The sequence below is a fragment of the Myxine glutinosa genome, chromosome 11 (assembly GCF_964187855.1).
Source record: "Myxine glutinosa chromosome 11, kmMyxGlut1.1, whole genome shotgun sequence".
NCBI lineage: Eukaryota > Metazoa > Chordata > Myxini > Myxiniformes > Myxinidae > Myxine > Myxine glutinosa.
Window position 1 is genome coordinate 49,684,735 of NC_136271.1, and position 24,395 is coordinate 49,709,129.

The following is a 24,395-nucleotide window of genomic DNA, read 5'->3' on the forward strand; positions in this document are numbered from 1 at the left end:
ATAGTCACGTGTTCAAGGCTCCGACCTGTGCTGACAGGGGCTCAAACTCGGGACCCTGAGATCTCAAGCCAGCCACCTTAACCGTTAAGCTAACACCTGGCTTTATCTCAGTAAAACAACCCCGAAACGAGAAAGCATCTGAAAATGCAAAGCCCATCCACGTCCGTTTGTATTCAGAAGTCTTTGTCTTCTTCCATCTGCTCAAAAATAACATAAACAGTTAAAAAATACAAAATTAAAATTGATGATTTTATGCAGCCTTGACCTTTGAGCTTTAGATCTAAAAAAAAACAATCGGCTTGGAGCTTTTGATTGGTGAACCAATTCTGTGACCCAATATGCAAATCCTTAAAATTTCAGCTCAATTGGATGAAAATTGATGATTTTATGCAAAAGTGACCCTTGACCTTTGATCTAAAAAACACAATCGACACCTACCTTTTGATTGGTGAACCAATTCAGTGACCCAATATGCAAATCCTTAAAATTTCAGCTCAATTGGATGAAAATTGATGATTTTATGCAAAATTGACCCTTGACCTTTGATCTAAAAAACACAATCGACACCTACCTTTTGGTTAGTGAACCAATTCAGTGACCCAATATGCAAATCCTTAAAATTTCAGCTCAATTGGATGAAAATTGATGATTTTATGCAAAAGTGACCCTTGACCTTTGATCTAAAAAACACAATCGACACCTACCTTTTGGTTAGTGACCGAATTCAGTGACCCAATATGCAAATCCTTAAAATTTCAGCTCAATTGGATGAAAATTGATGATTTTATGCAAAAGTGACCCTTGACCTTTGATCTAAAAAACACAATCGACACCTACCTTTTGATTGGTGAACCAATTCAGTGACCCAATATGCAAATCCTTAAAATTTCAGCTCAATTGGATGAAAATTGATGATTTTATGCAAAATTGACCCTTGACCTTTGATCTAAAAAACACAATCGACACCTACCTTTTGGTTAGTGAACCAATTCAGTGACCCAATATGCAAATCCTTAAAATTTCAGCTCAATTGGATGAAAATTGATGATTTTATGCAAAAGTGACCCTTGACCTTTGATCTAAAAAACACAATCGACACCTACCTTTTGGTTAGTGACCGAATTCAGTGACCCAATATGCAAATCCTTAAAATTTCAGCTCAATTGGATGAAAATTGATGATTTTATGCAAAATTGACCCTTGACATTTTGATCTAAAAAAACACAATCGATACCTACCTTTTGGTTAGTGAACCAATTCAGTGACCCAATATGCAAATCCTTAAAATTTCAGGTAAATTGGGTGAAAATTGGTGATTTTACGCAACCTTGAACCTTGACCTTTTGATCTAAAAAAACAATCATCTTTTAGCTTTTGATTGGTGAACCAACTCAGCGACCCAATTTGCAAATTCTTTAAATTTCAGGGCAATCAGGTGAAAATTGGCGATTTTATGTGACGCTGACCTTTGACCAAATTATTAATTTACCTTCTCATAATAAAGCTTTGTTTAAAAAATTGATTACAAAACTAAAATGTTAAATTGAAATTTCAGGTCAATTGGATAAAAATGTATGATTCGAGGTGACACTGACTTTAACCTTTTGACCTTTTGACAAAATTATTAATTTGCCTTCTCTGTATCTTACTATAATTCACCAAATGTCCGTCCGTCTGTCTGTCTGTCCGTCCGTCCGTTCGAAGGTACCGCAAAAACGGCTGAACCGATCGCAACGATATTTTGGGTGGGTAATCCTGGGACCCCCTGGAGTAAAATAGGCCATATTGTTTTTCCAATTTCAGCTTTGGTCGTCAGAATTTTCAGGTTTGGACTCCCGCATAACGTTATCGTCCCATCTACCGCAAAAACGGCTGCACCGATCGCAACGATACACCTCCATGCCCGTGCGATTCCCACCGGTGACCCCACTAGTTATAATAAAGGTTTCGTGAAAATTTGATGAAAATAACTCAAATGGTAAAAACGTTATGGTCTGGACAGACACACACACACACAAACACACAGACACACAGAAGTGATTGCAAAACTCCGTCTCCTGATGTGCAGAGGATGAGTTGATGATTTATGTGAGTAATAACTAGATGGCCCTTACTACTCATGCAGGCAAAGCCCGTTACTCCAATTCTTAACAAGATGATGAAATACCATAGTACAGGTAGGATTGTATAGGTGTAGCATGGGCCATGGACGGAGACATCTCGATGTATTAAGTAGGGAAACTGGAGCTTAAGCTTGTGTCTTCACACGGGGGAGGGGGTGTGGAGCTATGTTAACTAGGTAGGGATTCAAGTTAGTTTTGCCCCAGTTTGTGATTGCATCCAGTGGCTTTTCCCTACGTTTTTTTTACAATTATCACCAGGCCAGCCATAAAAACTCTCATAACAACAATTACAAAAATTCATCCCCTGCAAGCAGGCAGAGTCGATTGGCAAATAAACCCCACCTCCAAAGGATAGCAACCCGGCATGCCACGCCCCGGAGTTCGTCATTGGTCGAGCCGGACCATGAGGTGATTCAGTGGAACTCTGCGATTGCACAGGATGACATCACAGAGAAGGTTCGAGCTTGGAGCAGAAAGAAGAGGAATCGCTGACTCGCTGACTCGTTCCCTCTCTCGTTCCCTCTCTTCTCGTTCCCTCTCTTCTCTTCTCTTCTCTTCTCTTCTCTTCTCTTCTCTTCTCTTCTCTTCTCTTCTCTTCTCTTCTCTCTCTCTCGTTGTTCTCGGTCATTTGCTTTTGTGCTGGCTCTTCTGGCTTGGTGTGCCGGTGCTGAGAGAGAGCGGTGTGGAACTTTTGCAATTGTGAGGAGGAGGTGTTAGTGGCGGTTTGTAGGGCTCTTGGTGCTTCGGACGGAGTGGGGACCGAAAGAGGACCGCCGGCACGAATTACCTCACGTACGTGGCGCTGAGGAGAGCGACTCCACGCCATTGTTGGTTGAGGAAAGTGAGCATCTTTGGGCCACTTTGTACTGCCTACTTCATTCAACGATCTCGTTGAGCAAGCTGAGTGCCGGCTGACCAGAGAAAACAATTTATTTTATCTTATCTTTCCCCTTGTGTGTTTTTGTATCCGCGTGGAGGGTCCCTCAAAGTAGCGAATATTTATTTTACCTCAACCTTTATTTTGCCGTACTTTATTTCATTAAATTAATTATTGTGGCATTTCATTTGATGTGTGTGTTTATTTGTTCATGGATCTGAGAATAAACCCGTGTGGCCTCAGTCACGGTATGCACCTGGTTCCTTCACCCACATGCGACGGACCAGCCGACAGTTTCTGCTATGTGCCTCGGGAGTAACAACGAACGGTCATTCGTCACCCAGTGGTCTTAACCGCAGGTGACAGGACAATATTTTTTACTTCCTGTATATGTGCAAACGACTCTGAGCATATACACCACGTGCACATCAAAAATGCACCAACTTTAAATTGCGTGAATATCCATAATTTTAAACCACCTCATGCACTGTGTGGACCCAATAGCTCTTAAATGAGGTATCATTCAGCAGTGTACGTGCTGTGGTTATGACGTTTACCCTGATCAGACGCAATCAGGCAACTTGCATTTACATATACGAGTAGAATAGATCGAAAGAAGATAAAATAGATAGAAGATAGATAAATAGAAAGATATATAGATAGATAGATAAAATATATAATAAAAAGTGCTCTCACACTTTAAAGTTTAAATCGTAAAATCAATCTGAGAACCTCCTGGCCGTAACTGGTACAACATTATATTGATGATGTAAACGTCACATTGTGTTGCACATCTTTCCCTCACCTTGGCCATGGAAGCGTGTTGGGTCACAATCTAGAACCTCTTGCTGTTCTTCAAAGGCCTTGTGTCCAGCTCCAGTTGCTGCAGCTCTAAACATTCCTGGATACCAGGAATAATCACCAGTGAGATTTTGGTTCCAGTACTCTTAACTCCCCCTGTGATCATTCTGTCCTCATCAATCATCTTGGCCACTTATCTACACCACCTTGTGTAAATGTTCTTTGGTGTGATGAGGACTGCATATGGAAATGTTGTATTACCGTATTTTGTAATCAGTTCCACTTCAAAAGCAGGTAGACCCACTGCATTGTATATTGAGCGCGCATGTAGCTTGAGGATAGACATCTGTGCCAAAGGGACATTGACAATGCAGCACATAATGACTTTATCAAAACAGCGGAATCTCAAGCATGAATTTAAAAAATCTTTTTTCAAATACAGGAAATCTTTATTTTTACCCAGAAGCACTGATAAATTAAGCAGATACAAGTCAGGAGACGACGATGGTTCATGAGCGAGCGGTATTCAATGACAAAGGACGGACTATAACCGAAACAGGCCCGTACTGGGGGGTCGGGGGCCCACGTGGCAGGTGTCAGCCCCCGACATGCGGTGTACATGCCTATTTACAAAGAGCCCCAATGCGCTGCGTGCGCAGGCCTTTAAGAGCCAGCTGTACGTAATTGTGTGTGGTGCTGGCCCGGAAATGTCATAACGAAGGTTACTGACCTTGAAATGAGATAGAAAATAATGTATAATCAGTTATGAGGTTAGTTAGCTACACAATACCGAAAATTCGGTTCGATTCCGACAACTTTGAAAATTTGACCTTTGTGACCTTGAAATGTCAAAACGAAGGTTATTGACCTTGAAATGAGATAGAAAATAATGTATAATCAGTTATGAGACTAGTTAGCTACACAATACTGAAAATTCGGTTCGATTCAGACAACTTTGAAAATTTGACCTTTGTGACCTTGAAATGTCAAAACGAAGGTTATTGACCTTGAAATGAGATAGAAAATAATGTATAGTCAGTTATGAGGTTAGTTAGCTATACAATACTGAAAATTCGGTTCCATTCCAACAACTTTGAAACTTTGACCTTTGTGACCTTCAAAGGTCAAAGGTCGAAGATTCTGAAATTTGTTGGAAAACTTGTATTTCATGATGTATGTGATAATATAAGATCATGTATGACATTTCACCCTATCAGGAAGCGAACAATGTAATAAATCCATCAAAAATCGACTTTTCTAAATTTCGTGACCTTGTGACCTTGATCTTGGGGCGAAAATGAAAAATCGAGCTCCGTGGGGCTATACACGTGACATTGGCCTAACCAAATATCGAAACCCCTGTCAGATTCCACCAAACCCCTCGGAGAAGATGTACCTTGAACTCAATTACCCCCGAAAAAGACATTTTTTTCGGGCGTCGCTCCGCCCACAATGGGCGCAATACGCCCACTCTGGGCAGGACACAACTAGATCATGATATCAACCTCCAACCGAAGTTTCATCAAGTTCGGATGATATCATCGGGTAGTTATGCTGCGGACAGACTTGGACAGTGTGTATTTGACACGTACACACAGACAGACAGACACACACACATGACGAATATAGTGGTCACTCTGTTTGATAACTCGTGAACCAATATTTGATAATCGTATTTCTCACTACATTAAGTAAAACCGGTTTAATCAATGTACTGTACATTGTTCAGTCGCAGTATTTGATGTGTGCCGTCTCTCGGATGGACGTTAAACTGGGTGTCCCATCTGCCGGCATTAGTTGGTGGACATTAAGGATCACACGGTGTCCATTGGTCATCGCTGGCATCGAGAGCGGTTACCTTTGCTAGGGGTCCTTTGCAAAGATACTCGGACGGCTTATATAGTTCCCAACAAGCTGGTACTCATTTTGCTGACCTCAAAAGGATGACAGGCTGAGCCAGTCAACCCACCTGGTGTTAAGTTAACGGCATGACATGGCCTCGACCTCAGGACCTAAATGCAGGAATACGTTAACAGGAATGACGAGGGCAGTGGAAGCTTGGCAATGGACAAATCAACACAGAATATGGGATTTGTACTTGGGATCACGATATTTGGCGATATGCTTGGATGGGAACACAAAACGGGTGTCACAGGAAATTACAACCTGACCAGGTTGATTTGGCTAATCGACTATACAAAGAGAGCTGTTCGTCTGTCTGTGTGTCTGTCTGTGTCGCCATTTTTCTCAGAGATGGCTGAACGGATCTTCGTCAAACTTTCAGAGGTTCATCAGTGAGTGCCTGGGAGTGTTTCAGGCAAAATAAAAATGAAAAAAAAGAAGTTAGTTTTTTTGGAATTTTTTTTTAAAAATCGCTCTGTATTGCCGAAGCCTTTTGATTAATGACAGTTATATACAAGTACACATTCACATAAATAAATAAATACAAAACAATGACCAGACATTTGAACACAAGTAATAAAACAATTCCGGAAGAGGTCGAAGTTGGTAGTAAGGCTTCCACCGACTCCTCTCCGGCCTTGCTCCTCCAGCTCTCTCTGGGCTCTGTCCACCAAATATTCCTACAGGTCGCACAAGATCTGCCAGCAACCCTCTTATTATCAATCAGCAACTTTTTTTTTCTTTTTTTTTTGTATACAAGATCGAGGCTCGTGTAAGAGCTAATATTAATGACAAAAAAAACAATAACGGACACATAAGACAAAATAAAGGGAGTGGAAGACCATATGGGGAGAGGGGGAAGCACACAAGTTCAACATTTGAGAGCAGGGACATTGGGAGATCTGTGCGAGGGAGAGGGCTTGGGGTAGGAGGCATGGGAAGGGGGGTGGGGTGTGGGAAAGGTAAAAAACACATGGAGTAAAAAAAAAAAAAAAAAACACATGGACACAGCTAGGACTTCCAGGAAAGAAGTCGGTATTTCAGAAAAGTGGATCTGGGGTGAATTAACGGGGGTAGAAAAGATCAAGGTTTTGGATGGGGGAAGATAAGAGATGGTGGTGAACAGCTGTTTTAAAAACCTGGAGGGAGGAGTGAGGTTGAAGAGAGTGAGGGAGTTTGTTCCAGAAGTGGGAGAAAAGAGGAATGAAAGATGAAGGTGAATATAGAGTCTTGATTTTGGCAGTTTCACCATAAGAGGGTTGCTGGCAGTTCTTGTGCGACCTGTAAGAATATTTGGGGGACAGAGCACAGATAGAGTTGGGGGGGCAAGGCCAGAGAGGAGTCGGTAGAAGACAGAAAGACAACCTACCTGCCTGCGGTGAGTAAGTGAAAGGCCCTCACAATCAGCTTCATCGGGGGAGATTCCAATGATTTTGAAAGCTTTGGTTTCACCAGCGTGAAGACGAGCTAGATGTGAGGCAGGAGCACCGGCCCAGAGGGGAGAGCAGTACTCCATTGAGCTGTGGATGAAAGCCTTGTATGTGGTGAGGAGCTCAGGTGTGCCAAGGAAGGACTTCGCACGATGGAAGATGCCCAGTCGGCGACTGGCATTGGAGGCCAGCTTGGAAATGTGGTTTTCCCAGGAAAGATCATGGCAGATAGTGAGACCCAAAAGCTTGAGTGACAGAACTTCTTGGAGAGGATTGTTGAGACAGTAGATGGGAGGGTTGTCCAGTCGGTCTTTTCGGAGAGACATAGTAAGAGTGTGAGATTTGTCAGGGTTGAAAGACATGTTCCACTTGTTCGACCAGTTCGTTTGACCTCCTACCCCCAAGCTCTCTCCCTCCCACGGATCTCCCGATGTCGCTGCTCTCCATCTTGTCTCCCACTTCCTTTATCATGTGTTTTATGTCATTTTGTCTTTTTTATTGATCAATGTTAGCTCTTACAGGAGCCTGGATCTTGTATGCAAAAGGCTTCTTCTTCCTGAAAGTCATCATACCTAATATAACGCAGAAATGTGTTGAACGACGCATTCACCAGCATATATTCAACGAAAAGGTAAAATGATGATTTGACATTTGTGATGGATTCTGATTTGGATGTAAATGCTTTTCCATTATATTTTCCCTCATTTCAAATATGTTAATGTTTCTTTTTCGCTTGAGCAACGCCGGGTACTCCAGCTATAAACACGTTTATACTTAACTCAGGGTTCAAATACAAATACAACTTTGTCTGGGGGGTAACATAGGCTATGTGGCTGCGGCCTCATTCGGGGGTGTGGAGGACCGTGGGAAGGGCGTAAATTCTCTATGTAAATGTGTACCGTGTAGCGCCACCTGGTGATGGGGGCAGAGGGTATTACAATTCCCTTTTTTTAAACCTGGGCAATACTGAGGATAAAGCACTCTTTGCATGGGAAAATCTTTCCTCCTTCCCTTCTCCCCACTCCCCCAAAACGGTGAGGCCTGTCAAAGCCACCCCCCCCCTCCCCAAAGATGTATATGTAGACTAATGTAGTATATCTTTCCCTTCCACCCCGCCCCCCCCCCCCACCCCTCCTCCCCAAAGATGTATATGTAGACTAATGTCGTATATCTTTCCCTTCCACCCCGCCCCCTCCCACCCCCCCTCCCCAAAGATGTATATGTAGACTAATGTCGTATATCTTTCCCTTCCACCCCGCCCCCCCCCACCCCTCCTCCCCAAAGATGTATATGTAGACTAATGTCGTATATCTTTCCCTTCCACCCCGCCCCCTCCCACCCCCCCTCCCCAAAGATGTATATGTAGACTAATGTCGTATATCTTTCCCTTCCACCCCGCCCCCTCCCACCCCCCCTCCCCAAAGATGTATATGTAGACTAATGTCGTATATCTTTCCCTTCCACCCCGCCCCCCCCCCACCCCTCCTCCCCAAAGATGTATATGTAGACTAATGTCGTATATCTTTCCCTTCCACCCCGCCCCCCCCACCCCCCCTCCCCAAAGATGTATATGTAGACTAATGTAGTATATCTTTCCCCTCCACCCCCCCCCCCCCCCCCCCGCAACGCCGGGTACTCCTGCTAGTTTTAAATAAATTCAGGTGCACGTCATAAATTGTTAACAGGTTATCCTATTGGTTGATCGGTGTTGGTCTATATGTTTAGATCCCAATGGTTTTAGGTTTTGTGAATGCGTCTTGCAATGCAGGCCTGCATGGTGAGCATGGTTTTTCCATCCTATTTTGGAGCCATTGCTGCCTGTATTTTTAGCACATCTCTATTACTGTTCCAAATGTATCTTCCCTCTCCTGCTACTTCATGCAATGGGCGCTTTAGTCGTCACACGTCTATACAACTGGGTTGCACATATGAATCCAGGCAACTTTATTTCAATTTACATTATCATATTTATTTAGGTTTGAATTTCCTTGAAAACTTTATTTAGATGTGTGATGTATATTTGTTTGTGAATGAATCAAAATACACATCTTGAAAAACTTGAATTACCACAATGGCTAAGAATATTAAATAATCCTGGCAAAAAAAATAATATATTTTTTGGCTGATAATATTTTCAATGCACAATCATGAAACTACTGTCATCTCAATTGTTCTAAAATACAAAAAGTGTAGACGGGCACGTGCAGCGCATGACTTACGATGTCAGGATGTTGTTTGAAGTCCTCAGGTTTGATGTCCACTATGAATGGCGAAGTGCAGCAGAGTTGAGCTGGAGGCAGAGGCTCTGGAATTGCTTTGGGGAGAGAGAATGAGTGGCTTCTCCAACCTCCGCCCCTGACGTCACTCGTTACCATATATATACCAGATGTGAGGTTCCAGCAAAAGGGTCACTCCGGTCATACAAAATGTCAGCAAGTGCGTGACATGGCTTTGGTAGATCCTTCATTGGTTACCAGACCAAATGTCTGAGATAAAGTCGGATGTTTCAAACCCAAATAGTCCAAGCATCAGGCACGAGGCAATGGTAACTGTATATACAAAGAAAAATTCTGGGAGGGGTGGGTTGGTTTTTACCAGGTGTAGAAAAGATCATGCCTTTCGATGGGGGATGACCTGAGATGGTGGTGAACAGTTGTCTTGAAGACCCGGAAGAAAGAGTGAGATTGAAGAGAGAGTGGAAGTTTGTCCGGTTTTAGCTCTATTTCATTGTTTTCCTTTTTCTCCTTATAATTATTTATTTAATATTCACAAGTTCTTCATTTCATTTTCTCTACCTCTAAATTTACTTTGTGGACAAAGATTATGTTGCGTTAACAGAATAATGAACTAAAAAAAGTCATCTAATTATTGTCACCTTGAATTCACAAAAAGTTTGATGAGGCGCAGGAGCCACAGTGCTAATGATATGCACACTGGGCGGGGCATACCAGATACGTCACTGTGCACGCCACGCCCAATAGGCAAGGACAGATAGGCATAGTGACGTCATGCCGGGCTTCACAGGCAGTGTGATTCATCAATGTGTGTACTGTCTCTCGGATGGACGTCACGCCGGGTGTCTCGTCTGCTATTATTGGTTGGTGGATGTTAAATATCCCACGATATCTTTCACCAAGAGTAGGCGAGTTATCACCGGTATCCTGGCCAAATTAGGAATTTCTGCCCTGACGATAACTGCTGCGAAGGCAATGGCAAACCACGTAGTGTCACTCTCGCCAAGAAGCTAGTATCACTCTCTTGCCTTCAAGCGGAGCACTCAATCAATCTTCTCAACGTCTTTCTCTTTTTAGCGAATATAAAGCACTGATGGCTTCAATCTACAGAAAAGCATTGTTTAACGACATAAAGTGTTGTTTGAATGTTTTATTTACGATAAATTTTGATTTTCTACAACTAACTATCTTTTCCTTCACTGGTGTTGATTGTTGCATTATGTACTGTGTATGTCAGCCATGATGTTGTAGTTCGCTCCATAGCTTTTGGACATTTATCTTCTTGGCACAACCCCATAGAGGCCGAGCCTAGAGCGTTCCATTGTAATTGTCAAAGTGTGTAATTTTTAAATTGTGTAATTTCTAAAATTATTCATTATTTTGAAAAAGACATTCCGATGTTGATTGGGTACACAAGGAATGTTTCTACAAACAATACTGTACTTCCAAAAGGATACTGTTTTAAAAATTGTGATTATCAAACAAGACCAAGTTACCAGCCCACCAAACAATATTGTAAAGACAGCAACCAAATAAACAATTGAAGAAAGGAGAAAAAAAGATAGCTTACGTATTTTCACTTCCGGGTTATTTGGAGACGGGTACGCATTTCCGGTTTGGAGTGATGTGCGCGTGTTTACGCAGTGCGATCGCGTGAAACCTGAGGAAGAGGACGTTTTCTCTCGCTATCGGATTTTTGCATTTGCAGACGGTGATATTTGCACGGAAGTTGAGGGAATTAGAGATTTTATTTGGAGACATCTGCAGCGAACCACTCATTTCGTGGCGGATGAGGAAAGGCCACACAGGCTTTCGCTGCCTGCCCACGTACGTACGTACGTGTACTGTAACGTACGGCCGGACGAGGTGTCGTCCCACGATGTGGTCAGTTTGGATGTATGGCGCGACAATACGTTTTAAACTTGATTGAATGATTTTTACAGAGTTGAGTGCGCTGATGTTTAGACCCTTCATGATTATGTAACTAAAAACCGTCCCTTGGGGTTTCAAAGCACATTGCAGAGTTTGCCTCCAAAGCCGCCGCCGACTGGGCATCCTCCGCCAGGCAATGTCCTTCCTTGGCACACCTGAACTCCTATCCACCTACAAGGCCTTCATCCTCAGCTTGATGGAGTCTCTCCTCTGGGCTGGTGGCCTTGCCCCATACCTTGCCCAGCTTGTTGCCATGGAAACCAAGGCCTTTAAGATTATTGGAATCTCTCACTGAAGGGCTCACAGGGTGGTCCCCCTGTCTTCTTCCTCCTCCTTTCTGGTGTTGCACCCTCTGCCCTTTCCGTGCGTTGTCCCCCTTCCCCATCCCAGGTTTTTGCAGGGTTCATGCAGTCCACCATCAACCCCCTTCTGGTGAAACTACCTAAATCCAGGACCTCCGCTCGTTTTTTTCCTCTCTTTCCCCACCTGTGGAATCAACTTCCACATCCTCTTCAATCTCATACTTCCCTCCAGGTCTTCAAGATCGCCATTCAGCACCATCTCATATCATCCCCAATACAAAACCATGATCTTTTCTACCCTCGTTAAGCAGCCCTACCACCCCAAGCCTGCTCCTCTTTGCATATCTCCAGTTTTGCCTTCCTGAGTTTGCTTCTGTTTCCATCTTGTCTACCTTGTGTGTCCTCCCTTCCCCCACATTCCTTATTTGTCTAAATCTCCCTCCATTTTGTCCCTCAACCCACTTGTTTATGTCCCCACTCTCTTTGTGCTGTTCCTTTTGTTCTGTTGCGTCCTGATCCCTTCCATGTTATTGCTGCTCCACGAACCTCGACTTTGAATGGAAAAAAAGAAGACATTTCAATGAGATTTGTTCAAAATGAAGAGGAACTATAACGATTCACATTTTATTTATTAACCCGTCCGCCGAGCAATGGGAGATGGGGTTTTATCGATCATGTCTGTCTTTCTGTCCAAATCAGAACCTTTTTACCAATTGACCTTTTGTCATCAAATTTTCAACAAACTTTTATTACAATAATTTGTGGAACACTAATGAATAAAATGTACAATTAAAATAAATGTAACCATTGTTTATGTCAAGTTTAGTTTGAGTACGCGGACAGGCTTTGCGTTTTCGGATATTTTCTAGTTTGTAATGATTTTTTTTGGAAAGGTTTGTAGTTGTACTGTGCGTGCGCCAGGTATACCTTGTGATATTCGCAAAACGCCTTTAAACGTGAGGACGAATTGAAGCTTCGTTGAAGAAGATGGCAGACTTGCTGGGCTCTTTGCTGAACTCGATGCAAGCCCCACCTGGAGTGAGGCAAAGCCGTCAGGTGAAAGGTAAACGTGCTGGATTTTGTTTTTTGAATCTTCATCATTAAATATTTTTTAGAGGGGATTTCGGGGGCAGTATTATCTTTTCATACGTATCATTTTGATGTTCATCACGAGTTTCTTTGAAATGTCGTGTCAACAGTGCGTCAATGTGTGGAGTGGCATCACCTGTGGAGCTGACAGATTACTTTAATGAGCCAATGAGGTTTTTAGTGAAATCAGGTAGCCACGCGGTAATCCTTGAGTGACTAGCTCATTTCGTGATGATATGGGCAAGTAATTATTGCATGTTGATTGTGTCGTTCGATGTCATATCGACAAACCTCCGGCTTGATATGGTAGCTCTTAGGTACGCACACTTGCCTCCAAGCCATCTAGGTTGGGTTTGAATCCTGACCCAGCTACATTGCTTTATGCTTTCATATTTAGTGTTGCTTTTACTTCTGTTATTAGTTGAGATAGTCTGTTGTCTGTTGAAAGAGCGTCTGTTTGGAGCCGTTGGTGAGGTATGTGGATGGACAAAAGGACCGAGGCAAAAGGACCGAGGCACTCGGAAACATGGTGGTGGGATGATGAAGTTGGAAATAGGATTGATGAGAAGAGGAAGAAGTTCAAGGAGTGGCAGAAGGCGAAGGGTACAGGGGCAGAAGAGGCAGATCATGAAAGTTATAAGGCAGCCAAGAAGGCTGCAAAGAAAGAGGTAGCAAAGGTGCAGGAGGCATGTAGGAAAATGTTCGGAGAACGCTTGGATTTGGAAGAGGGTCAGAGAGCGGTATTCAGGATTGCAAAGCAGATAGCGAAAGAGAGGTGTGATGTGATGGGGGTGAGTTGCTTGAAGGATGAAGTGGGACAAATCGTTGTGGACCCAGATGGAATTAAAGGAAGATGGAAGAGAAATATGGAAATACTGTTGAATGCAGAGAATGAATGGGACGGCAACATAGAGAGTTGTCTGTGAACTTCAGCCGAATTTCCAGATACAGAATACAAGCGTACAGCGCAAATTTTCTGTCTCACGATATCTTCCGTCATATTAGGGTGTCTTATTCACAATGAACAAAACTAATGCAAAGACAAACGCGTGCAGCACAGTGAGCGAAGCTCACCCTGATCCATATCACTTGATGCAACTCACCCTGTTGCGTATCACGTGATGCCTGTGCATGTTTAAGCGGTCACATCCATTTACGAGTAATCAAGATTTGTTTTGCACCAAAGAACAATAATAAACTTTGTTGTTTGTTGCAGGTATCGTTCTTCAAAATGTACCCTGGGTTTCTGGACCACCCTGTACATATCGGGTTCATTGCCAGTACTAGCGGCGCGCACCGCGCGCCTCACCACACATTGTTTCAGAGGGATAAGCATCTTTGATTATTTTGGTGTCTCTTGGGTTTTCAGGGTCTTCATGGTGTTTTGGGTGTTCAGGGCCATTTGGGTCTTTTTGGTGTTTTGGGTCTTTGGGGTGTTTTGGGTCTTTGGGGTGTTTTGGGTCTTTGGGGTGTTTTTGGTCTTTGGGGTGTTTTTGGTCTTTGGGGTGTTTTGGGTCTTTGGGGTGTTTTGGGTCTTTGGGGTGTTTTGGGTCTTTGGGGTGTTTTGGGTCTTTGGGGTGTTTTGGGTCTTTGGGGTGTTTTGGGTCTTTGGGGTGTTTTGGGTCTTTGGGGTGTTTTGGGTCTTTGGGGTGTTTTGGGTCTTTGGGGTGTTTTGGGTCTTTCTTTGGGGTGTTTTAGGTCTTCTGGGTATTTTCGGTCTTCAGGGTGTTTTGGGTCTTTGGGGCCTTTTTATTATTATTATTATTTTTTGTATACAGGATCGAGGCTCGTGAAAGAGCTAACATTTATCACACAAAAAAATCAAACAGACACACAAAACATATAATAAGGGTAGCGGTAGACAAGATGGGGAAAGAAGGGGAAGCACAAACACAACATTTGAGAGCAAGGACATCTGTGGGAGGGCGTGGGAAGGGAGGGAAGGGGGGGGGGGGGGGGGGGAGTATAAAACACAAGGACACTGCAAGGACTTCCAGGAAGGAAGTTGGTATTAAAAGTGAATCTGGGGTGAAATTAGCGGGGGTAGAAAAGATCAAGGTTTTGGATGGGGGAAGATAAGAGATGGTGGTGAACAGCTGTTTTAAAGACCTGGAGGAAGGAGTGGGATTGAAGAGAGTGAGGGAGTTTGTTCCAGAGGTGGGAGAAAAGAGGAATGAAGGAGTGAAGGTGAGCAGAGAGTCTTGATTTTGGCAGTTTAACTATGGTGCCATTTGGGTCTTCAGGGTCTTTTAGAGCCTCAGGGCCTTCAAGGGTATTTTGGGTCTTTATGGTGTTTTGGTCTTCAGGGTCTTTAAGGGTATTTGGGTCTTCAGGGGTCTTGGTGGTCTTAATGGTCTTGGGGGACTTAAAGGGTTGTCAAAGGTCTGAAGGGTCTCAGCAGTCTAAATGTAATTAAGAGTTCACAGACTGTGTTTTGGGTGCTAATTTTATTTGAAGAAGAATAAGACGTTTTGGTCGCATAACAACATACTGTCACGCAACTCCGATTAACATCAGAGTTGCGGATAGCCTAAACGGTCTTATTCGGAGGCAACTACCCAAACACGGATTCGGCTATGGCCGCGCGGGAGGAAGAAGGGAAATGGAGGCTGCGGCGAAAGCACTTAACTGCAGCACGCCGGCGTAGCTCCGGTCCTGGAAGGAAATTAAGGTCCTGGAAGGAAATTAACAAGCGGCACAGGTTTGAATGGGGATGCAAAATAATAAAAGGGTTTATTCAATAACAGGCAGGGACAGGAAAATGTGACGATGAACCTAAGGTAACTAAATTGGGATCCCACGCACAACAGATTTCAAACACGAGACGAGGGAGATGAATACGAAAATAACACGTCTTTTATGTCAAGTGTATTTGTTTTTTTTTTGTTTTTTGTATACTGAATCGAGGCTCGTGAAAGAGCTAACATTTACTTCACAAACAAATCAACCAGACAAACAAAACACAAAAAGAGGGAGCGGAAAACAAGATGGGGAGAGAAGGGGAAGCACACAAACACAACATTTGAGAGCAGGGAGATGTGTGGAAGGGAGAGGGCTTGGGGGGAGGAGGCGTGGGAAGGGGTGGGGCGGGGGGGGGGGGGGTGGAAGAAGTATAAAACACAAGGACACCAAGGACTTCCAGGACAGAAGTTGGTATTTCAAAAAAGTGGAATTGGGGTGAAATTAGCGGGGGTAGAAAAGATCAAGGTTTTGGATGGGGGAAGATAAGAGATGGTGGTGAACAGCAGTTTTAAAGACCTGGAGGGTGGAGTGGGATTGAAGAGAGTGAGGGAGTTTGTTCCAGAGGCGGGAGAAGGAAGGAGTGAAGGTGAGCAGAGAGTCTTGATTTTGGCAGTTTGACCATAAGAGGGTTGCAGGCAGATCTTGTGCGACCTGTAGGAATATTTGCGGGACAGAGCCCAGAGAGAGCTGGGGGGGCAACGCCAGAGAGGAGTCGGTAGAAGATGGAAAGACCACCAACCTGCCTGCGGTGAGTGAGTGAGAGGCCCTTGGAGTTAGCTTCATCGCGGGAGATTCCAATGATTCTGAATGCTTTGGTTTCAACAGCGTGAAGACGAGCTAGGTGTGAGGCAGGAGCACCAGCCCAGAGGGGAGAGCAGTATTCCATTGAGCTGCGGATGAAAGCCTTGTATGTGGTGAGGAGCTCAGGTGTGCCAAGGAAGGACTTTGCACGACGGAGGATGCCCAGTCGGCGACTGGCTTTGGAGGCCAGATTTGAAATGTGGTTTTCCCAGGAAAGATCATGGCAGATAGTGAGACCCAAAAGCTTGAGTGACAGAACTTCTTGGAGAGGATTATTCAGAAAGTGGATGGGAGGGTTGTCCAGTCGGTCTTTTTGGAGAGACATCGTAAGAGTGTGAGATTTGTCAGGATTGAAAGACCTAAAGCCTTATTCGCGGATAAGGCCTTATCTCGTCCTTGTCGTCTTGGTGGCTGCCGTCCAACACCCGGCTCCTTTCGTCCCGCGGCACGCCTCGCTCCAAGTTCCAAAGCACCGATCACCACGAGGTCCCACAGCAGGCTAGCGCGAATCCACCCAGCAAAAAGGAGCGAGTTCCAACCACCTCGACGGCGATCTTCCACACGACAGCCAACTCAACCAGGGCCAGGACTCTGCTCACAAGCCAACTCAGGATCGCACCGGGACTCTCTCAAGCTGTGAACTGCGAACCGTGAACTCAAAAACCTTCTCGCTGCCAGGAATGTCACTCAACTGCCAGTCCTACTCCATCTGCCCGAAATGGTGTCCGGCCCTCGTTAATATCCCCGGCCGATGACATCAGCTTTGGCGCACTGTCCTGCCAATCAGAGCCTCCACCGACTCGCCAGCTCACCCCGGTGCACGCCCACTGCGTCACTCTCACTAACGCTCCTGCTCCTTGTGTTATAGCACGTGCTATGCGAGGCGGATAGGCCTCTCGGAGGTGTAAATGGTGGCGGCCATTTGTGGCGGTGTTCTGGCCTGCTTTCTTCCTTAGTCATGTCAGGGGGAAAGGGTGTCATTAGTGTTGTACTAAGGGAATCCTAACCAAGTGTCTATGTGGTCTGCAGTGCCATAAGGGACAAAGGTTTGATTACCAGGTGAGACATACAAGGGCTCTACTCATTATTCCCTACACTACCTAACACACGAATCTCCTGGTAGATTCACAATTATACACCTTAACCGACCAAAACGCCTACACATGGACTTATTACAGGAAGTGTTCCTTACCGCGACACACGAAGCATGGTACCTACTCAGATCTACTCTGCTCTACATATATCACTACCCAAATTCATAACAATACATAACCATATACGTTTCTCTATTTTAATGAGATGATGTAAACACAAAAGTACTTAATTAACCAAGATGTTTCTTCGTAAATTAAAGCTCTGTTTGGTGACATTTCGTTATTGTTTCAGTAAAAGTGTTGACGTATCCGGTACTTGCATCCATACATCCATCCATTTTCAACATCCTTCATGTGTAACGAGTCCGATCTCGGTGATTATTTACCAAAGGCGATTGTTTTGTGGTTTTCAGTAGGTATGACGAAGGCTCGTGTGTTTAAATATACGGACGAATGAAAGTGAATTTCGATTTAGCTCAGCTCAAAGTTGATTGTTGAGGATTATCAAAAGGATTTATTTCTTTTATTTATCTTTACTTTTGGGAAAAAGTGGGGTTGTCAAATGTAGGACCAATGGAAAGAGATTTAAAAGTGTTTTTAAAAAGCTTTGGGGATCAAAGAATTCCAGGTCAGTTCGAGGATGAATTTTACTTTTAACTTGCGGGACCCACATCTTGGGATCCATTTCACTAATAGACTGAAAATGTTGCATGCAACAGCCTTTGATATACCAAGACATGCCTTGTATGAAAACCAAGACAAAACATTTAACAATGCAGAGTCTCAGCGGGGTATATAGATTACCGTAGATCTGAAAACAGTATGGACTCAATCGTTGACTGACACAGCACGGTTACACCAGGTTTTTGTGTTGCTTCGGAACGTCTGAGACTAATAACTCGCGTAATCGATCTTTTCGTCAGTAATACTAACTTGGACGTAATGCGGACGTAATAACATGTGGCTAAACAAGACAAAAATGTTAAATTTGAGCTTTATCCAACCGCACCTAAGGCCATGCTGCCATGCCAGTCAAGCGTGTAGGCCTTGTATCATAACTCAAACCAAGGACGGTATGAGCAAACGCGTTCAGGAACGGGCACGCGTAACTTTAATATTCAGTATGGTAATCCAAATTGAGGGTAGAAAATCAATTGATGAGATTTACAAGTTTCTTGGTCACATTAACCAACTTTGTCGAATTATGATCAAGGCCGATTGGGGGCACAGTATTCAAGTTTGTCTGGGTACACGTACACACACGTACACACACACACACACACACACACACACACACACCCCTCCCCTCTCCCCCCTTCCAGTAGTGTAAGTACTCTTGGCTGATGTTTTATTGGTAGACATCTTTGCCTGTTCTTTGAGTTGTGTTTGTTTTTTGTCTTGCCCACAGAACAGCGGGCACGGCTGGAAAAGTTGCAGCAGCAGGAAAAACGCTATAAATCGGAGTTCCGCAAAAAGGTATTCGAGGAAGTGAAACTATATAATTGGTGATCACACTCAAGTGATCAGATGTTTCTTTTCTCATTTGAGTTGAAGCTTTTCTAATGTCGTTTAACTGATTTTTACAGGTGGGTTCGTGAGTCATCAATGTGTTTGATCTATGGCTGTGAGTACGTGTTGTTGTATTTGTTTTGTTTACTCTGCTTTTCTGCTGTTCAGATGGAATTGGCTGTAACTGAGTTCATCCAGGATGCTTCGCAGCAGCGAAAGCAGTTTGACAACTTGGGTCGGCTAGAGCGAACCATATTGTGAGTGCGGAGGTTGACACGTTCGTCGATTATGTTTGCTTTGAGTGTTAAACACACGTTTGCTAACACCCTTGTTAACCACATGTTTTGCGTGGTTAAAATGTTGCGTGACAGGCATGATGTGGCTGAAGTGGCCGACTTGGCGTCTATAGCTTTTGGGGATGATGAGGAACTGAAACAGGTGCTGGTCTGTAAGAAGGTAAGGTTGAATGCTCAACGAGCTCTTTGAGTATTAGCTTCCAGCTGTCTTACTCGTGTTGGTCGTTGTTGTTTAATTGTGATTTTCTTCATGGCTTTTCCCTTTTTAAAATATTTCGTTTGGTTGAGGAAGGATGCAGTAACAACTTTTGACAGGCAGTGGGGCGTTGAAGCATTTAATTCTGCCGATCCTCTTTGTCCAGGAATTTTCACCCTCTGAGGAAGAACTGGACAAAATGCGTGGTGGTGTTGGTGCAGTTCGAGTCCCTTCACCGTCACCTTCACCCAGTTCTTCAGAATTGCAGCCTCGTCCTCAGCGTCGTTCAAGGGGAATTGAGGCTCGGTTGCGTGCCGGGGCTCAGACCCTGACAGCGCGGGAGGTTTATGGCTGTGGTATGCATCATATTTTAACCCATACTTATTTTCTCATGTGTGCCTCCCTCCCCCAAACCTCCACTCAAATCACGACCTTATCTCAGATGGGAACTGTACCCGCTGCGATTCCATCCCATATGAATAGCAGCCAAACTATAAGGGTGAATTTGGGCGGCACGCACCCCAAGCGTTTGGAAATCATGGGCTTGTTAACTAATCTCGGACATGTAATTAGCTAAACTAGGTGATTACCCTAATTTATTTATTTATTTCCCTCCAAGGGTTCTCAATAAAACCAAAACGTTGGCATGTGTGAAAAATGGCAGTAAATGAATGAATGATCGTTTTAAGGCCATTTTTCCCCGCTAGAGCAGTGGCATTAACTGGCAGTAGCGTTATGAAAAATGGTAATAACTAACCTAGGAAATAAATAATTTAATTGGCACAGGATAAATATTAAATGGAAAGCCTGGACAGAAGACAATAAACACATTGCTTAACTAGTACGGTACTCGGTAGAGCGCAAACCTCCACCAGGCTAAACAGTTTTCGTTTTGTATCCCACTTGTTGGCCTTATCTGAATCCGGACCTGAACCAAAATCTAATCGGCTTGTTCTTATCTTGTCACCAAACCAACTTAACGAGTTTTGTCAAACTCGTGCACAACTTTGAGATATCGTGCTGTACGGTATATCGTTTTGGCCCCATCTCTCAATGGTGAAGAATCGTTTATAAAATTAAAATTCTCATATCTGGATCCGGATTGGGATATTCACCGAAATGGAATAATCAAAATTGAATCACCACTTGACAGGCCATCCTTAACCTCTATCACTGATAATGGCTACAGTGTCTTCTTCCCATGACGCATGAGCGAAATGAATGACTTATCCCCATCTGCGTGTCCTTATTACAAGAAAAAGTCATAAGATTACGTGAACACAAATAGGGGTCTATGCCCTCATTCTAGTAACTGAACCCCTTCTCCCAAGTCTGTAGACAGGAAATGTAGAAGTCCCAGAATGTTCCCGAGCAGAATCTTTTTGGAAAAGAAGAGTAACTATAGATTTCAGATTTGTTGGGGAGCAGAGAAATCAGCTTTAATAATGAAGTGTGTCAGAAATGTCCATGAAACAAACTAGCCGAGAGGGCAATGCACCAGCGTTTTAAAGGCTTGCTGCGGTATCCAGGTATCCAATGGGCCAATTCCACATTCAATCTTCAAGACGGAATGTTTAGCAACAGCATTCGAATGGTTGCGTGATATTGTGGAAAACAAAAATGTAATTTTGAGGGCGTTGTTGAAAAGGTGAACCTTTCGATTTACTTTTCAGCGACTAGCGACTCCATCTCTTAGAGAGAGCAGATGAAGCAATCTGGTGGGATGGTGGTCGAGACGTTCAGGTTCTGGGCGTTCCTTTTGTACAGAATGAGGTTGGTTATCTTGTACAATAGGGAGGAGTACACCAGAGATCCTTGTAAAGAGGACAGTATAATTGATGATTCATCAGAACACGTTTTTGAACATGGTAACTTAGGGAGGAAGGGGGTGGTGGGGAGAAGTGTGGTGAGAGAAAGGAAAAGCAGTAACTTGCAAGTGAGAGGGTAGTGGCAGGTGAGGATGGTGTGACGATATGAGATGTTCGTGTACCACCTGCTTGAAGTCCTGGAGCGAAGAGCATGATTGGACCATTCCAGCAAGGCAGTTCTACAAGCATGGGAAGAGGAACAAGAGTTTAGGTTTAGGTGTGCAGTAAATGTGGATTTGAGGGGTTTAACCTGGAGGCTTGTAATGGCATGTTAAGTATCATGTGATTCAATCTCAATGTCATGGCAACTACCAAAGTATAGGGTGTCTCTACCAAAGTAAAGGGTGTCCCAAAAGTCACTGTGCATTAAAACATACCAACATGAAGAATGATGAAGAAAAGAATTTTACCTTTTCCATAACTGTTGAAAATGGCATCCACATGTCCTTGGATCTCCGTAACGACAAGCATCAACTCAAGCTGAGACATGTTGTTGATGGAATTGGAGATGGCTTCCTGGAGTTCTTGAACACTAGGGATTATCTTTACAAACAGCATATTTCATTGCTCCCCTGGAGATAAATAAAAATCTGAAGGTGAACAGTTGGGGGGGGGGGGGGATCTTGGTGGTCAAATGACCTTTGAAATTTATCTGTCTGCAACCACGTCACGGAGCAGTGTCATGGAGCGACGGACAATGTGCGCAGTGGCATTGTCCTATTAGAAATGTGCACTGATAATTTCATCTTCGTTTACCTGCCCAGTGAAAGGGTAGAGAGAATTAAGTCACAATAGCGTTCAGAGTTGATCGTCTGGTGGGGAAAAAAAAAGATGGGGCCCAATTATCTGCTTACGTGATATGGCGCACCACACACCAACCTTCACATCATGTGATACTGACTAATATCGTTGATGGATTTTCTGCTGACCAAACACAGCCCTTTTGGCTGTTTGCATAGCCAGATAAATGGAACCAAACCTCATCTGAGAAAGAGGTGACTTCCATAATATTGTCTCCAGTGGCAGTAATAAAGTCGAGACACCAGCAGTAATCAGAACGATTCATGTAGTCCTGTCCTTGCAGTTCGTGCACAGCTGTTATCTATTGCGGATGGAGATGCAGACATTTTTTCAGTGTCTGCTTACTGCTAGGTAACGCGTGCCGGATGCCGGTCATAGCCGGGCCCTTCAGCTAATAAAACCAATACGTGTTCACAGTAAATAATCAAACTCCCAAATGATAAATAGCTGGTTCTTTACATTATCCAAACATCTTTATTTCCTTCACCTTTTACATTTACAAAGTGAGGTACAGCAGTAAAGGTTCAAGTATTTTACAGCAACAGTATATGAACAGATCCATGTCCTAATTCATTGGATGAAACCAAATTGCTCAGAATATTAAAATGTCTGCAAAGGAAGAGTGACAAGGAGCAATTTAACATCCCGATGGAACATGCTGCTTGCTGCTTATTGCACAATGGGAAATAAGTTGTTTATAATCTTTAATACATAAACATGTGCCGGTAAGGATATTTTGTGCATGGATTAAACTGAAACTCGGTGTTAGGAAGAGACAAGAAGACGCATGCGTCAATATTACCAATTTGTGGTTCAGCATCAGCCTCGGCCTTCGATCCGCGATGCTCGGTGGGGCCTTGTGCTGGTACGAGATCGATTTTGGAGTTTATGGTTCGGTCACATACAAAAGAAAAACATTTGGAGGACCAACTTTTCTTCATAGTTAAATGTGTGATCACCTTAAAAGTTGTTGGGTAACACAAGGCAACATCTATCCATTTTTCAGCCATTTGGAGAAATAATCATTGGAATGTTAATCTCTGCCTTTTTCATGTGAAGTTCCGGCTGCAAACAAACGAGACACGCGTTCCATCGAACAAACCCTCCAAGAGATGAAAGAGCGCAAGAAGCTACGCCTGGACACGCTTCAAGATGCAAGTGTACATTCACCAGAATCACAACACGACGACGCAGAAGCACTAGAGAGACAACCACCAACAACAACGCACGACGCTATCGATACCCCAACCACCGACAATCACACATAATTAAAAAATAACAGCAACGAGGTATGCTTTAATCTAATAATTCCATGAAAATGTAAAATTGTGTAGTACAGTGTTTTACATGAGTTCTTAACATGTTTCGTTTTAGCTTGTGTTGCATTTTCTTCCTGCATGGTGCATAAAAAAAAAACCTACATGTGGTAATCATGTCGCAATTGCCGTAGGCTCCAAGCGCAACCCTAGTGTTGCTGTCTGATAAGAGGTCAGGCCTTTGAGGTGAAGCTACCTTGAGGGTTGGGCTTTGTTAATCCATGGAGGAAGGAGGGGGAAGGGGTGCGTTCCACCATACTGTACAAAACAAATACGAACCTTTTTCTGATTTTAAAATAAATGACGTTTCCTTTATGCAATATTATTAAACTTGATTGTGACATTCATTTGTGACTCCTTTTTAATCAATCTTAAAACTTCAGACGTATTTTGAAGAGATTTTGATGTTGGACGTTATACGCCAGCTTTTCGAGCAGACTCTGTACACCATTTACATTACGGATTTGTACAGTTTGTGCCAATTTTAGGTGCTCCAAAGATTAATCAATAAGCCTTTAAGGCTTTTACGTGCAAAATACACAATTACAACAGGACATTGGAAGAGTGCATTTGGTAATCAGACGTCTGGCATGTACCTCAGTCTGAGGCTTGTGCTGCCTGCTGCAGAGCCTGGGCCACTTTCTTGGCATTCCGCTTCTCATACTGCAGCCTGGAAAAAGTACCGTCAAAAACACGATGGATAAAATTATTCATAAAAAGATATGTCCCGGAAAAGTGCGAACAATCTGTTTTGATAAAACTATGACAAGAAGACTCACATTTCAATAATAACTAATGTAGATCTTCGCATTTGATTCCACGTCCTTATTCTTGCTTGCATTTCTTCCATGTGTAGTTTGATTGTGTGACACCATCCTCAGCATCGTTAAACAACTACAACCAACTACATACATGTTCAGTGTCGTTTCAGGCAGGAATATGGCAGATATGAGGCCACACTACCTAAAGACTATCTGCAATTAGTCATGATGCTTTTGAATAAGCCTCAGGCCTAAACGGTACAAATAGAGAACGCAGTTGCAGGAGTTCTCACAGCTTTTGGAATAACTCCAAAAAGACAC

General features: G+C 43.5%; 3 protein-coding genes across 15 annotated transcripts in view; 1 reads left to right on the forward strand and 2 right to left on the reverse strand.

Moving 5' to 3' along the window:
• LOC137413869 (alpha-enolase-like) overlaps nucleotides 1-10,091 on the reverse strand; it is a 68,515-nt gene extending 58,424 nt beyond the window's left edge. The window contains exons 1-4 of one of the 3 annotated variants that reach the window (XM_068099312.2): nucleotides 9,729-10,091; nucleotides 9,353-9,447; nucleotides 4,063-4,147; nucleotides 3,806-3,901 (exon numbers count right to left, since the gene is read on the reverse strand). In XM_068099312.2, the coding sequence (XP_067955413.1) occupies nucleotides 3,806-3,901; nucleotides 4,063-4,147; nucleotides 9,353-9,447; nucleotides 9,729-9,747 (295 nt within the window). In that variant the 5' untranslated portion in view covers nucleotides 9,748-10,091. Of the gene's footprint in view, nucleotides 1-3,805; nucleotides 3,902-4,062; nucleotides 4,148-9,352; nucleotides 9,705-9,728 lie in introns of those variants that run through there. The other 2 variants (XM_078786648.1, XM_068099311.2) reach the window with 2 other exon arrangements.
• Nucleotides 10,092-10,956: 865 nt separating this feature from the next.
• Nucleotides 10,957-23,660, forward strand: SPAG7 (sperm associated antigen 7). Of its 3 annotated transcripts, none has more exons than XM_068099317.2 (7): nucleotides 10,957-11,194; nucleotides 12,523-12,664; nucleotides 18,736-18,803; nucleotides 19,005-19,093; nucleotides 19,208-19,292; nucleotides 19,495-19,684; nucleotides 23,057-23,660. In XM_068099317.2, the coding sequence occupies exons 2-7, from the start codon at nucleotides 12,589-12,591 to the stop codon at nucleotides 23,263-23,265; spliced, it is 717 nt and encodes a 238-aa protein (XP_067955418.1). In that variant the 5' UTR covers nucleotides 10,957-11,194; nucleotides 12,523-12,588; the 3' UTR covers nucleotides 23,266-23,660. The 3 variants fall into 3 exon arrangements, with proteins under 3 accessions (XP_067955418.1, XP_067955419.1, XP_067955420.1); XM_068099318.2 differs by having other exon boundaries at nucleotides 10,961-11,251; XM_068099319.2 differs by having other exon boundaries at nucleotides 10,964-11,198.
• Nucleotides 22,446-24,395, reverse strand: part of PCYT2 (phosphate cytidylyltransferase 2, ethanolamine) — a 66,240-nt gene continuing 64,290 nt past the window's right edge. For 6 of the 9 annotated variants that reach the window (XM_078786653.1, XM_078786649.1, XM_078786650.1 and 3 more), the window contains one exon: nucleotides 22,446-23,983. In XM_078786653.1, coding sequence (XP_078642779.1) covers nucleotides 23,911-23,983 — 73 coding nt within the window. In that variant the 3' untranslated portion in view covers nucleotides 22,446-23,910. The remainder of the gene's footprint in view (nucleotides 23,984-24,395) is intronic. The other 3 variants (XM_078786652.1, XM_078786651.1, XM_078786657.1) reach the window with 1 other exon arrangement.

What these genes read in the sequence shown, in the direction of transcription:
- SPAG7 (XM_068099317.2), top strand. Translation starts at nt 12,589, where the DNA reads ATGGCAGACTTGCTGGGCTCTTTGCTGAACTCGATGCAAGCCCCACCT. An exon ending in AATCGGAGTTCCGCAAAAAG is followed by an intron (nt 18,804 to 19,004) that starts GTATTCGAGGAA and finishes TCTGCTGTTCAG; the next exon opens with ATGGAATTGGCTGTAACTGA. An exon ending in CGGCTAGAGCGAACCATATT is followed by an intron (nt 19,094 to 19,207) that starts GTGAGTGCGGAG and finishes GTTGCGTGACAG; the next exon opens with GCATGATGTGGCTGAAGTGG.